The 16174-nt window shown below is 38.9% G+C and overlaps 1 protein-coding gene across 7 annotated transcripts in view; it reads right to left on the reverse strand.

The window, feature by feature from the left end:
• The window catches only part of HACE1 (HECT domain and ankyrin repeat containing E3 ubiquitin protein ligase 1), a 121523-nt gene that overhangs the window by 33234 nt on the left and 72115 nt on the right, over positions 1-16174 (reverse strand). For all 7 annotated transcript variants that reach the window (XM_023254202.2, XM_023254200.2, XM_023254199.2 and 4 more), the window contains 3 exons: positions 3172-3283; positions 2981-3078; positions 2713-2800 (listed from right to left, as the gene is read on the reverse strand). In XM_023254202.2, the coding sequence (XP_023109970.1) occupies positions 2713-2800; positions 2981-3078; positions 3172-3283 (298 nt within the window). The remainder of the gene's footprint in view (positions 1-2712; positions 2801-2980; positions 3079-3171; positions 3284-16174) is intronic.

Here is a 16174-nt window from a genome sequence, read left to right on the forward strand (position 1 = left end):
AGTATCTTTTGAAAATCATTCCCAGTCATGGGTAAGACTGGGTATTAAAAGTCAAAACAAGGGGCACCTGGGTGGCTCGGTCAGTTAAGCGTCCAACTTCGGCTCAAGTCATGATCTCGCGGTTTGTGGATTTGAGCCCTGCATCAGGCTCTGTGCTGACAGCTCAGAGCCTGGAGCCTGCTTCAGATTGTGTCTCCCTCTCTCTCTGCCCCTCCTCTGCTTGTGCTCTCTGTCTCTCAAAAATGAATAAATGTTAAAAAAGTCAAAACAAAGTTTTGTGAGATGAATAAAAGACTTCAAGGACAAACATAATAATTCTAAAAATATAATATTTTAAGAATAGTCACAAGTATTTTTTTTACCTATCAAAATAGTAAATGCTTAGGGTTACTGATGAATCAGCAAAGATTTTTTTTTTTAATTTTTTTTTTCAACGTTTATTTATTTTTGGGACAGAGAGAGACAGAGCATGAACGGGGGAGGGGCAGAGAGAGAGGGAGACACAGAATCGGAAACAGGCTCCAGGCTCTGAGCCATCAGCCCAGAGCCTGACGTGGGGCTCGAACTCACGGACCGCAAGATCGTGACCTGGCTGAAGTCGGACGCTTAACCGACTGCGCCACCCAGGCGCCCCTCAGCAAAGATTTTTGATGACTCAACTTTCCTCTTCTAGGTCTGTGATTTATAATTCCTTTGCTAAGTATTTTCTGGGAATTCTGGGTTCTTAAAAAGCAGAAATTTTTAAAAAATAAGGAAACAAATTGGGGGGAGGGATCTTCAGGAAAGAAATGTTATTTTTAACTTGAAAACTACTTAAAACGGAACACAAAGTTTATGTTCTCAGTTCAAAATAAGTGTAACTGTGACACAGCTCTTTTCATTACTCAGAAAAATCCTACAGAACAAGAAAATATAATTCTCACAGAATAATAGCTTCTAATATTTATTTCTGCTTTCTATGTGCCAGGTGCTGAGCTAAGCATTTTTACACATCAGCTAATTGATTTCTTTCACCACGTTACAAAACATAGGTTATCATCATTTTCAAATGGAGAAACTGAGGTCCAGAAAGGTGACATTTACTGGCCCAAGATCATAGCAAAAAGAGGTGCAGAGCCAGGATTCATGTCCAGTGTAACACCAAAGGCCAAACTCTATAGTAAGCATCTTAATATAATGAGAAAGCAAGTTTTAAAGAAACTGTTAGACATGAGATCTAGCCAAACATTTCCCACATTTAGGAATTTTAATTCAAAATTTTAATGTAATTCCCTCCATATCAACTAAGCGTAAGAATAAAGAAACATTTCATCTAGATTTTAATTTATAAATAGTGTGACCCTAAAGAGAAGATTTATATGGCTTACAAAAAGGACAAATCACCTTCTTTATGGTCTCTGTTAGCAGAGCAACATATGCTCTGCTAATATATTTGTAATATGAGGAAGAATCTTGACTTATGATTCCACACCAAATCTGTTTTTCAGGTATGAAAATAACAGACATAGAGTAAGGGACTATAAAGAAAAGAAATAAATCTAAAATAGAATGTTCTAATTCTAAATCTTGCTTCAAAGGTTAGGCCTAATTAAACTCAGCACCTCATCAAACTTGTCATCAAAATCACAAAGACACCAAATTCACCTCAGAGTAAATAATCAGTAGTTACAGAATTAAAGCAAACAGTCCCATAATCCTAAGTAACTTCCAAGAGACCATGTGAGTCTGAAGCCCATCACACAGGTGAATCCCTGCAGCTCCCTGGCATCACTGCAGCCCCCCACCCCCTCGCCTCTCTTAGAGTCATCCTTCTTACTCAATGGAGATTTGCCTGCTGGTTTGGGTAGAGGCAATCAGAAGCTGTAATTAATGATATACTCTCTGCTTATAAAAAGAACTGAAACACCGGGAAAGAAAAGACTTTCAGGAAATAAAAGCAACTGTGTAAAGCACTGAAAACTTGGAATCCCACCTTCACTTGGATATGTCTTTATTAAGTTAGAGAACTGTCAGGTATACCTCCCACAGATGAGGCAATAACCATTTCCACTTTGCCTACAATATCAAGTTACAATTGTGCAGATTCAAAGCATCATTTCAACAAACAGTTTATCTGTTTTATAAGATAATAACAGGTTTTCAGTTACCAGATTTTGATCTTTTAAAAGGACTGAAAACTAAGATACTATACATAAATAGATTATAAGTTAAGATTTAATACCATGATTTCTAGACTTTCTTTTTATGATCCAAAAATTTTAAGACTTGGAAACTCAAATAAGCAATAGCAAATTTTAATTTTTCCACATAAGGCTATTTTTAAGCCCATCTACTAGCACTGTTTCACAAAAGGAAATTTTTAACTCAAAAATGAGTCTAAGGACAATCCTTAAACTGAGTAAGTTTACTTGTACTTTACAAAGGACTGATGAAAACTTCGTTGGGGCCAGCACTAGCCCTTGAGACAAATATTTAAGAACCAACTATTTACAGGGAAGAATACTAAACTGAATCAGATTCTATTCATGATCCTACCGCTCACAAACTGTGTTAATGTAGATGGAAACTCTGAATTTCAACTTTCTTTTCTATGAAATGGGAATACCCCACCTAGCTCACAGGATCACTATGGGAATCAAAGGGTACAATGCACTGAAGGAGTTTGAAAATGTGACAAGCCACAGAAAAAGTGATGTAGACTGTGCAACTTACCATCAGCTGACTGGGTAAACAATGCATAATCAGGATTGACTATCTCATTAGACAGAATATCAAACCACTCACGCACAACACCTTGACCCTGAGTTCAAGAAAATAAAATTAAGTATGAACAGAAATATATGAGGAAAAATTTTTTTCTGAATAACAAACGAAAATAATTTCAAGTTTCTTCCATTATCAATTAAATACTAAACTTTATTCAAGTGTATTTCAATCTTTTATATATAATGACCTTAACAGCACTTATTTTTATACCCACCATGCCTTCTTCTCCATGGAACCGTACAGCAATTCCTTGCTTTAGCTTTGCACAATTTGCTTTTGACACAACTTCACAGCTACTCCTAAAAATAGAATCTAAATATGTAGCATTGATTAATTTTACATACTAAAACGTGTAATAACTAGTATTTTGTGCCTCACACACATCAGTTTCTTTGTCAAACATACCTCTGTGAACCAGCAGGATATCATTTTCATTCACTGGCCTGTGCACCATGTCTGAATCTGGTTGTCCTGAATGCAAATGTTCATAGAACCATTCACAGCGATCTTTAAATGGCTACCCCAACAAATAACGGTAAAATATGTTAGCATTATTTCAGTTATCTATCAGATTACTTAATGAGCCTGCTAAATCCCCTTTCTACAAATAATCATTCTTAGACCTTTATTTATAATAAACAGTTCTAGATAATGTTCTGACATTTCAAAAATTATTCGCAAAAAGGCAGGTCTTAGCTGAAATGCTTTGATTACATAGAGTGGACTTTTTTTAATTATATTTTTTAACAGAAAAGACTTAATAAGTTAGGTTATATCTAAAAACTTAATATCAGATATGTAACTGATATGTAATTTACTCTCAATATCTTTCAATCCCAACAACACTTTTAAGGATGAATTTACAGGGGCACCTAGGTGGCTCAGTCAGTTGAACATCCAAGACCCTTGGTTTCAGCTCAGGTCATTATCTCACAGTTCATGGGTTTGAGCCCCACATCGGGCTCGGCACACAGCCTGCTTGAGATTCTCTCTTTCCCTCTGTCTCTCCCTCTCTCTGCCCCTCCCCTGCTCGTTCTCTCTCTCACACAAAAATAAATAAACTTTAAAAAAAGAATGAATTTCCAAATCCAGAAAGATTATACTTCATGTTACATTTAATTTTCCATGAAAATAATCTTTAGGCCTAACTTTATTCTTATTTCTATCCTTTGAGTATGTAGTGTAAACCTTGATAAATGGGGTATTTTTTCTTACTTTAATGTAAGTGCCTGACTTAAGCTTTGATTGCCAAGGCAACCACTTCAAAGATGGCTATTTCAAATAAACAGAATGCCAGCCACACATCTAGATAAAGAGTCAGGCCACCTTCCCACATGGAGGCTCCTCCATTTTAGAGATCTTGGTTCATTTCTGTAACTGACCATTTGGACCACTTGTTGTTTTTTTCTCTTCCCGTGCTTTAAATTCCCACTCTTACGTTGTAAATTCACCAACAGGAAGCCTGTGAAATCCTAGGCTCCTACCTCAACCCCAGTAAAAGCAGAACAACAGGTCCATGCATGTTATCATGCTCACACTTGTGTACACACTCTCCCACTCCCCCACCTCCACTCCCATGTATACTGTGTAATATCCAGGTCCTATAAGTAACAAACCTTTATTTTTTTTTCAGTTTCCTGATAGTTATTGCTGAACGGCATCTTGCAATCATAATAAGAACCACAAGGGCTTCTCTAGCCACAAAACTGGTTAATGACAAGACCAACACACAACTGGCATAGTCGGCAAGACTACATGATTGCCCTTGCAACTAACCAAGGGTTATGCCTTTACCTGCAACTTGCCTACTAACTGCCAAACTCACCATCTAAGAAAGGGACACCTTTAGCTAGGGGTCATACTACTATGTGCTTTCACACATTGCCTCTGTTGTGTGTTGCCTGCAGTATCCAACCTAAAGGTCATGGCTGCCATAATAATCCAAAAATTTCCCCAGAGCAGCATAATCAAGGCCATGTGGTCTAATGCGACAATCAGACTACTAATTATAAAGATCTTATTTGATTACTAATGTGCATAAAGATCCTCAGTGGCCAAGGAAAGCTAAGGAGGGTAGGTAAGACTGCAAGGCTATTGTCACTGCCCAAGGAGGGTTCCGAGCCAAAGATAGGAAGAAATTATTCCCCTTAGGTGAGGAGGACTGAAGGTTTCCACCTGCAACCACTGAGTCAACTGGGTTGTGCCCAAATTATATGTCCTAACCCAGAAGAGTGAAATAGGCTTACAACTAGAAGCTAATGGCACCACAAAGGGAAAATACAACAGAGGCCTACAGTCTCTGTGTTACCACTTCACTCACTGAAATTGCTATTGTCCCCTGACCCAATGGGATACCATGGGTCCAATTCCTGGTGTGGTATTGCTAAAAATTAATGACAAATAAATATCCTGAACATCTGGTGCCAGCACGTCCTAAGAACCCTGAGGAGGTACACCAGCTCTGTGATAACTGCAAAACCCACGAATGCTTCCTGGGTATTATTCAATGTCATGCACGCCAACATGCCAAGACTCTGGTTTATGCTCCAGAGGCCTAGGGACTTTTCCCAAACACCCTGTGCATATCACGCTACTGAAGACAGACTCCAATCCTGGAGATGTCTATTGGGACACCCTGGAAAAGAAAGCAACCACCTATGAAGAGGGCTGACAGTGATGTCATCCAAAATTTTCTGGTAACAACATGGAAGATTAAGGTCACAGGAGAAAAAACACGTAGAAACCAAGATCAAAAACTATACCTTAATGAAACTCAAACCTTGCTTAAAGATTTTATGCAGCAGGAAGGAGAGAAGAGAGCTAATTGGCCATTGTGGATTTTCTTGTTTGTTTGGAACAGGCTCTGAATGCCTCACAGTGGCCAAAATGCACTAACAGGCCAGTATCTATAGACCCTAAAATCCATAACTTTCTCAGAGATCCATCTGGGCTATACTGTCCTTCCTTCTGAGATACCATAGATCCTGAGCCCCCTCGGCTTTCCACTGAACAGCTTTTCCACTAGAAGCATGCCTCACGAGGTGTCTCTTCCAACAAGGGAAGAGCTGACAGGATTATCGAGCCCTCTCCTAGAGGAGGAAGAGGGAACTGGGAAGGCAAAGGCCCCTAGAGCCACTGATACTCATAGCCGAGCCCTCCCTCTCCTCACCTGGACATACATTGCCTGGCACTGCACCTGTCCTTCCACATCGTGATTACTGCTAAGGTTCACAGAGGAAGCCCATCTCCTGCTGCACAAAATTCCCATGGTCCAATGGGTTCATCATTCCCATGACCACAATGACCCAAATGACCCCTTCTGCATTTCCAACCTGAAGAGGCCCCATTTGATGTGGAGTCCAGAGAATTATTTTTGCAAGGCATTCCCCCTAATTACAGGGTAGCACTACTACATTTTATTGTGACTGCCAAAACCATCCAAAAGGCACTAGAACTCTTAGGGGAAAGCTTGCATTCTACTCTGTCCCTTGAAGATTTAAGATCCAGCCATGTCTTTGAAATGTAAACACCCAGGGGGTACCTAAAGCCCTGCCCACAATCGCCTGAAACCGCAGGAAAAAAAGGGGGAAAACAGGCCCTTTAAAATACAAAATGCTATAAAAGCTCTTTTGCCCAAACTCTAGTCCACAGCCTCTTTAAGATTATTTGTTAAGGATAAGTACAAATCTTGAAAGTCGTCTCTACAAATATTAGTACAAAGCTTTCGCTACTAGAGCAGGCAACCTTTTCTTATTCTGTCTGCCAATTTGGATTCAGCCCTTATTTATAAACTAGTGAGTTTTATATTGCTGTGCCTGATTCATGGCTAGAATGCTGAAATGGAAGCTACAGCTCTCTATGTCTGTCTGCATTTTCATGTATGTCTATGGGTATGTTATGTATATGTGATTTTTTTCTCTCTACCTCCAGAGACAGGATCACCAAATTAATTTGTAAAAGAACTATTTCACTGGCTTAAAAATAAGCACTTAGGAAATAAGTATTCCTAAAACTCAGAAATACTGAAACTAACTCAAATATTTTCAAGTTCACATGATCTGGAATAATCTCTGGTAAGTAAAAGCTACTTTAAATTTGGTTTAATTAAAAAAAGTATGTCTTCAGACACATAGATATTCAGTATATTGCAAATTATATCTAATTCATTTATATTATAAAATTATACTGTTCATGTATATTATACATAGTAAATATAATGCAGATCATATTAATATAATTAATTACGTTAAGTATAATTCAGATAAAAAACTTACTCTACCTGGGTTTACTAGTCAAATAAATTCATGTTATATCTTATAAAATTTGTCAGCAAGAAAAATAGCTTGGGATGGTGGTTTACCTTTGTCTACTGTCTAAAGAAGTTTTTCATGGGTAGTCTAAACATAATTGCTGTGATCGAGTGATTTAGATAAATGTTAAATGAGATAAGAGTTTCTAAGCGAACTTTTCAGCAATATTTATGTGATGACATGTCTACTTAAAAGTAGTTTCTAAAATTTTTGTTAACTTCCACCCTCAGAATTTTGCTAAATTAAATGAAAGGAATTCACTGATTATCTAAATCATTTCCAAATAAGATAAAATACTGAAATATTAATTGCAAAACAAGCCTAATTTGACCTACTTTTGACCTCTTATTACAGAGGAACTAAAGATATTTGGGTCTGTTAGTAAATGTGTCTTGTGCCACCACACTGCAAAGCTGTACTACGAGGAAATGTATGTTTATAGAAATTATGAAATATAGTCACAAATTTGCCAGTCTAAAGAATGCTGATATAATAATTCACAATTTTACTTCTTACTTTTTGTGAGAAATTAAGGTTTCTAAGGGCTAAGAATTCTAAATAATATATATAATTACAGCTACTAGAAATAATAAGGGAAACATCTCTGCATGCAAGAAAAGTAGGAATGTATCTTCAGCTAAGAGACGGTATGAGGTATGAAGATGTATTTTTGCTAAGGAAAAAGAAAGCAATTTGCCTTAAAATTGGTTTTTTCAGAATGGGAAAGAGGAAAATAAAGCACAAAATGGTATAGAAAGTTGAGAAGAAAGAGAAAAGAATTTTACCTTGTGCGGTCAAGTTGGCTAAAACTGAATTGTTGTTATAAATGGTGGTTTTTAAAATAGTAAGCTTTAAAATCAATACTGTGCTTATATAATTTTCTTTCATCTGCTATAAGGACAAAGTTTTCTTGGGAGTATTGGTCAGCTCTTGATAATAGATTATGAAAGGTTTTGCCTTATCTTTCAAGTAATCTAGCTAGAAAGCAAAGATTTTGTGTTTTATCAGAATAATTAACCTGTGTCATGTGTCTTAATCAGATCTTTGATTACTTAAGCAAACAGTCTTTTCAATATTAAAGGAGCTGAATTTTGCTCACAACTATGTAACCTTCTATATTTGCCTTTAAAATCTTTTGTCACTGCAGTACCTGGGTAGCTCAGTCAGTTAAGCTTCCTACTTCAGCTCAGGTCATGATCTCATGGTTCATGGGTTCAAGCCCCTCATCAGGCTCTGTGCGGACAGCTCAGAGCTTGATGCTTGCTTCAGATTCTGTGTCTCCCTCTCTCTGCCCCTCCCTTGCTCGTGCTCTGTCTCACTTTCAAAAATAAATGAAAACATTTAAAAACTAATTTAAAAAATACAATCTTTTGTCACTTAAGTAGATAATTAAGTATTGTTTCATAATCATCTGTGATCCTATTTACTCAAGTGTCTAAAACCTTTTGATATTTTTGACAACGTTCCCCAAATCAAATTCTACATCAAGTCCTTTTAACGTGGAAATAACTCTGGGATTTCCTAGGGAACCCCTGGAACATCTCAAAAGATCTCTTTACTTTCCTTATAAAAAGAGAGATGATGAATTAACTAGGTTTATTTGATATGTTAAATTATAAGAGAAGCATTATCAAATAAGAAATAACACTAAACCCTCCTTATGGATATCCTTGTATGGATCTATGCTATTAATGTAAGTGTTCCAGAAATTCTATAAAATTCCTAAAAATCTGATATGAAATGTTATCAGTCATCATTTCCAGTTATCATCTTAAAACGTGTGGCACGGAAACAGCCAAATTTCCTTGTCAGCGGTGTTATAATTAACTCTCATCAGAGCTTTAAATTTAAGCATTCTTAAGTCTTTTATCATTTACAGAAGTTACTGTTTCACTCTGATGCTTTTGCACAAATGCTTCATCTTCGAGGAGATTCCTGGAAAGGAATCTGACAAGCCCAGGTTTCTGATAACTTTCAGATCGTACCACTAAACTAGGTAAGAACGGACAGAACTCTAAGGAAAAACTAAATTCATAAAACTGCTAAAAAAAAAGATCACGACCAAGAATCACTAGGACTGAATGAACTGAAGAGAATAATTATAATTTTTTTATGAGTTTTGTTTGAAATATTGCTGGTTCTTTAATCTTCTGTTTTCCAGATTGAAGGAAACGTTTTCTCTTAAGCTAGCTACGACTTAGAGCAATTTGGTAAAATATATACCTTTGTGAACAAAGGTGAAACAATCACTTTTTCCCTCCATCTGATCCCTCCAGAATTCGGAAACTCTCAGTGACTATACTTTCACAGCAGTACAATTATTTGCATATGTTCACTTAAGAATCTGTTCTCCTTGTACCAGGACACAACTGGAAACAATGGTTACATTACCAAGGCTTTGAATGGAATGTCATAGTTGAGAGAGACATACATAGATTCAGATATGACCAGATAGTTTTAAAAAATTAAGGTTGACTTTATGGAACCAGTAAGGCCCCTAGGGAAAGTCTGGCGCCTTACATACAGGGTTCCCAGCAGCCTTACCAGGTAAGTGAAGAAGGTCACTTCCTGGCAGGCCCAGGAACCTCAGAATAGTTGAGAGCCTCAAAAAATGAGGAATTCACCCCAATCTATCTGTATTACAGATGAAGTCTGACATCCAAGTCCTTGGCTTGGCTTCGTAGTCTTGAGAAGCATCTACAAGTTCAATGTATGACTCCTTATGAAAAATTCAGCAAAGCTGAATTAAAAGAGTCTATCTGGTCAATCATGGTCAATAGCTATTCATGCTGCACTTCTGTAAATAACCAGGCCAAGTTTAAAGAGACTGGACTTATTTTACAAACACTTGAGCCTTATTTTCCTGATCTCTGATAGAAATGGGGGTGACTGCAGAAAGACCTAATTATGTTTCAGTAATATGCCTTTCCAGATATTAGATTTAAGTGCTTTTAATTGTCCTTGAGGTTTTGTTTTTTACCTGTAAATTGAAATGGATCATAAATTCTTCTAGTTTCTTCCAGTATTTGGCTACAACTCTCCAAACTAACATGTCCAGTTTTTCTCCCACCCTTGTGACTTGGAATCATTGAGAACTAAAATTGCCTTTCTCCAAAACAACGAGAGCTAGAATGGAATAACTGGATATACACTTCAGAGAAATCATCACAATCTCATATACAATCTTCGTGTCTGTTGCTGTGTGGGCAATAAAAGTTTGCCTGAACACCTGATGTCATCATCACAAAAATTCAAACTGCAAAGCTGTTTTGACCCTAACATCTAGGAATCCTGCCCTCCAGATTCAGATTCGGTTTACAATTTGCTTCAACCATTAGCCTTTATTTTTCCTTTACTCCATAGAAATGCCTCTTATTAAATACCTGATTTCTTGCAAATATAGGCCTAACTTTGGGAATCCACTTGCAAGACCACCTCCTGAAATGAGATACAACTATTTAACTGGTCTATTTTCATAGCTGGACCTTTCAAATTTGGGACAATGGCTACAGACTGGATATCAGACTACTGCCTGTATAATTATTAAGTTTTGTTATTACAATGTGCTATTTAGATGTGTACTGGGTTTTACACATGCCCGACAAAAGACTTATATCTGCTACCCAGGCAGTTAAGGTCCTCACCATTGACTCTGATGCCTCAGAGTGGACTACAAATACTGACACTTGTTTGGGGTGTTTGCCTTTTCATAATGCAAGGGCCTGACTTAAACTTTGATTGCTGTGGCAGCCACTTCAAAGATGGACTCTCTGAAGGGGGAGAATGGGGGTAGGGGGGTGGGGGTATGGGACACAGCCACAAAACTAGATACAGAGCCAGGCCATCTCCTCACACTGAGATTCCTTTGTTTTAGAAATCTTGGTTAATTTTAATAACTAACCATTTGGGCCACTTGTTTTTTCTCTTCCTGTGCTTTAAATTCCTTCTCTAATGTTTTAAATTCACCAGTAAAAAATGAGCCTTCAAAACCCTAGACCCCCACATCAACCCCAATAAAAGCAGAACCCCAGGCTCAGGCGTGCTTATGCTCTTTCTCTCTCTACGAGTGACCTCACCGCGTGGCCTCAGGTATGCTGAGTAATTTTCAAGTCCTGTAAGTAACAAACCTTCATTTTCAAAGTCTCCTGATGGCTACTGTTGAAGGGTTCAGAACCACAAAGGCTGGTCCAGCCACAACACTGGTTATTGGTAAGCTGAGAGTTAACACACAACCGAATATATAAGGCAACTAAAAAGGAACTGTTACATTTTTCTTCCCTTCCTCCACCCGAAAAACTGAAAAATAAGATCTCTTGAACAGTAAAGAAATCTCTACCTTTTATTCATTTGCCAGATAAGCATAATTTTTATGATTAATCAGGCAGTATTGCATACCTACTAAGTGCCAACACTGCGGGGAACATATGAGCTTTAAAATCTCAATTTCATTGTTAAAAATGATTTAATACAGTTAAAAGAGGTAAGACTAGCATAAAACAAACAATACACATATAATATCAAGTTCTAAACCATTAAGTGAAGACTACAGTGCACTAAGAATTTACAGACTGCAAAGATGAGGAGAGTAGAAAGCTTTCATGAGGTCACAGTTTGGACTGGAATATAAAGCTGGGTAAGATTTACTCAAGCACGGAGAAAAGAGAGCACACCAGGATAAGGGAGTCAAGGAGAAAGGCACAGAAGGAGAAACTGTGTCTTTCTGGAAGGTGAAGTGAAAGTAGCTGGCATAACCAGAGTTCTATTCCTGCACATTATGAAGGAAATAAGTTTGTGCAAGTACATTGATGACATAATTATGGATCCTGAGAATCAAGTGAAGGATACAGGGGCTACTGTATTTGGTCAGAGGAATAACATGGTAAATGTGGTTATTAAAATGTGAGTTGCACCAGAATAAAAGGAGACTGTCTAGGCAACAGTTAAAATGTTAAGTACTGGGTGATAATCTGTGGGTCATGGGATGAAAGAGGAACAAAAAGGAAATGAGACACGACTTCTTTGAATAAAGATGAAAAGTAAGAGAAAATCTCTAGAGATAGAACTTAATGATAGAAACAGCTTAGAGGGGGAAAACCCTCCTCTCACAATCTACCTCTAAACTCCTAGGAAGCAGAGGTGAAGAGATAATGAATGAGGTTTTTATATATTCTGAATTTCAGGTTATTTGGGATGTAACTACTAAGAGCTTGGAAATAAATACTGGAAAGTACCACAGCTAGAGCACTAGAAAGAAAGTCATGAACAAAGCTGAAGATGGACACAAGGTAAGGTCTATTGTTCAAGAGATTAAAGATACAGGGAAAAAACACCTATAATGGAGTTTATGATTACAAGTCAGGACTGAGAATCTGCTTGGCCAAATGATACACAAAGCTAGAAAAGTCAAAGGAGGACCAGGGTGGTGTAATACCACAAAGCCAAGAGTTTCAAGAAATAAATATAATCAATACACAAGACCACAAAGAGGTTATCTTACAGGAAATTTACAGGACACCAGTAAATTTCTTCATCTGAGCTAAACTAAGAATTAGTTTATCCTCAAAAGGCTTAAATATCACTTTTTATTAATTCTTAGTAAAAATACTGTTGTGAAGATAACCGGTGAAAGATTAACTTCTGCCTTTTATTTTATTTTTAAAAAATGTTTATTTTATTTTGAGAGAGAGCGAGAGAGCATGTGAGCACACAGGGGAGGGGCAGAGAGAGAAGAGAGAGAATCCTAAGCAGGCTCCATGGTATCAGTGCAGAGAATGATGGAGGGGGGTGGAGATCAAACTCACGAACGGCGAGATCATGACCTGAGCCGAAATCAAGAGTTGGATACTTAACTGACTGAGCCACCCAGGTGCCCCAAATTCTGCTTTTTAATGTCTGATCTTTCAGTAAGAAAGAGCAGATTCTTTTTAAAAGTTAAATGTATAAAGGCGTCTGGCTGGCTCAGTCAGATCATGTGATTCTTGATCTGAGGGTCATGAGTTCAAGCCCCATGTTGGGTGTAGAGATTACTTAAATAAATAAACTTAAAAAAAAAATAAGTTGTTGAGTTAAGATGACAGAATAGTTGGGGCACCTGGGTGGCTCAGTCGGTTGAGCGTCCGACTTCGGCTCAGGTCATGATCTCATGGTCTGTGAGTTCGAGCCCCGCGTCGGGCTCTGTGCTGACAGCTCAGAGCCTGGAGCCTGTTTCAGATTCTGTGTCTCCCTCTCTCTCTGCCCCTCCCCTGTTCATGCTCTGTCTCTCTCTGTCTCAAAAATAAATAAACGTTAAAAAAATTAAAAAAAAAAAAGATGACAGAATAGTAGGAGGACCTTATGCTTGCCTCGTTCCTTGAACACACCTAGATAAATATCAAATCATTCTGAATATGAAGGAAACAGATCTGAGGACTGAGAGAACAAACTGCACAACTAGAGGGAAAAAAGAGGTCACATCATGGAAGGTAGGAGGTGTGGAGACGTGATTTGGGGGAGAAAACAATTCCTAATGCTGCAGAGAGGAAGGAGCCCTGATCAGGGAGAGAGGAGAGAAATAGAGAGAGAGAGAGAGAGAGAGCACACTCTCTCTTGTGCAGGGCACTGCAAAGAAAAGATACTTGTCCCAAACCACTGACAGGGAAAACAAGAGGAACTGATAGTCGTAAGTTTTTACAAGCAGCAGAGTTCAAAGTCTGAAGTTTTAGAAGTCCCCACTATCACTGGATGGAGCCTGGAGGGTACAGAGGTGCTTCTGTGGAATGTAGGGCAGAGGCCCTCACTGTGGGAGCAGAGTGTGGCCTGAGGATCCCCTGGGTGGCACTGGGAGAGCCAGTTCCCCTTGTTGGAGTGCATTTTGAAGAGGAAGCACTGCCTCTCCAGGGACAAATGAGCCAGTGGGCAACACTGAGCTACCCCATTCATTGGCACAGGAGCAGAGACGCCTGCTGTGGGCCACTAACCTGGACGCTAGCTTTTTGTTGCACGTGACCATAAACTCCAAGTCCCTGTGCAACTGCCCTTCTGGGACAAAACAGCACCAGACACAGTGTAGCAAGACCCTGCCCCAGAGGATCAGAGAAGGTCCTTGCTGGGTCCCTAAAATTTGGAGTTTTGAAATCCAGTTGGCACACCTGAGATAAAACACAGGAGCACAGGGCTGCCGGGTGAGCAGACGGTTTGGACACAGAGTGAAGGCAGGGATCTGAGGGAACCTGTGACAAACGAGGAGAGACTGTTTGCTCTTCTGTGAGGGTTTCCTGAAAAGCGGCAGGTGCAAACTCTCCCACTGGGGGATGAGAGAGCCAGGTGACCCTATGTTTACCCCCGCCCGTCAAATTCCAGTGAACAGCACAGAGCCCACAGTGGAGGCTTCAGCTGCTTGCACCAAGCTCTGTGCCCCCTGCGCTCCGCAGGTGTCTTTTCTTAATGTTTGACTTATCTATTTTGAGAGAGAAAGAGCGTGAGACAGAGCTCACACGTTGGGGAGGGACACAGAGAGAATCTCAAACAGGCTCCCTGATGCCAGCACAGCGTCAGATGCGGGGCTCAATCCCACAAACTGTGAGACCATGACCTAAGCCAAAATCAAGAGTCAACACTCAACTTACTGAGCCACACAGGCACCCTGCAGGTGCTTTTTTACTAAAGCAAGTGTGCCTGAGAGTCAGATCAGCAGTGGGACCCTCCCCCAGAAGACCAGCACAAACCTCCCACACCCACCAAGTCTAATGACCATAGAGTCCTGCAAAGCTTCAGCTCTAGGGGAAACAGGATCTAGCCCCTTTTATAATACAGATCAAAACATATCTAGATAAAACTCACCGTATAGTGGACAAGGTCCAAATACTCCCCCACTGCAGGCAAGGAGAAATTCTGCAGAAGACTGACCTCAGGGAAAGAGGAGCCAAAACACAACAGCAGAGTGCACACAGCATATACCAGAAATACTTCCTGAAGCATCAGACCCTGGACAGTATGTGATCTCTTTTTAATATAGCCATTACTCTCAGGAGCAGGAAACATAACAGGTTTTCCTAATATACAGAATACTTAGACAAAAAGCCAAGAGGAAGGAATTCATCCCAAAAGAACAAAAAAAGGGAGCTAATCAAAAATGATGTAAGTAATATGCCGGAACCAGATTTTAAAACAACAATCATAAGGATACTAGCTGGGCTTAAGAAAAGCAAAGAAGAAACCAAAGAGATCCTTACCACAGAGCTAAAAAACAACTAAAAACTAGTTAGGCTGAAATTTAAAAATGCTGTAACTGAGATGCAAAACTAACAGACTATAATGACCACAGAATGGAAGAAGTATAGGAACACATGATATAGAAGATAAAATTGTAGAAAATACTGAAGCTGAAAAGACGAGGGAGAGAAAAATATTGGATCACGAATATAAACTTAGGGTACACAGCAACTCCATAAAGCATAATAACATTCACATCATAGGACTCTCAGAAGAAGAGAGGGGAAAAGGAGCAGAGTTTCATTTAGGCAATTATGGCTGAAAGCTTCCCTCAACTGGGGAAGGAAATAGATACCCAAATCCAGGAGGCACAGAGAACACCCATTAAAATCAACAAAAGCAGGCCAACACCAAGATATATCCTAGTAAAATTTGCAAAACACAGAGATAAGGAAAGAATTCTGAAAGCTGCAAGGGAAAGGAAATCCCTAACCGACAAGGAAAGACAAAGTTAGCAACAGATCTCTCCACATAAACTTGACAGGTTAGAAGGGAGTGGCATGATATATTCAATGTGCTGATTGGGAAACATGCAGCCAAGAATACTTTATCCATCAAGGCTGTCATTTAGAATAGAAGGAGACTTAAAGAACTTGCCAGACAAGCAAACTAAAGGAGTTCATGACCACTAAACAAGCCCTACAAGAATATTAAAGGGGACCCTTTGACTAGGAAAGACCAAAAGCAACAAAGACTAGAAAGTAACAGAGAAAAATCTCCAGAACCACTGACTTTATAGGTAATACAATGGCACTAAATTTGTATCTATCAGTAATAACGCTGAATATAAAGAGAATAAATGCTCCAATCAAAAGACACAGGGTATCAGAATGGATTAAAAAATAAGA

Source organism: Felis catus, chromosome B2 (genome assembly GCF_018350175.1).
Source record: "Felis catus isolate Fca126 chromosome B2, F.catus_Fca126_mat1.0, whole genome shotgun sequence".
NCBI lineage: Eukaryota > Metazoa > Chordata > Mammalia > Carnivora > Felidae > Felis > Felis catus.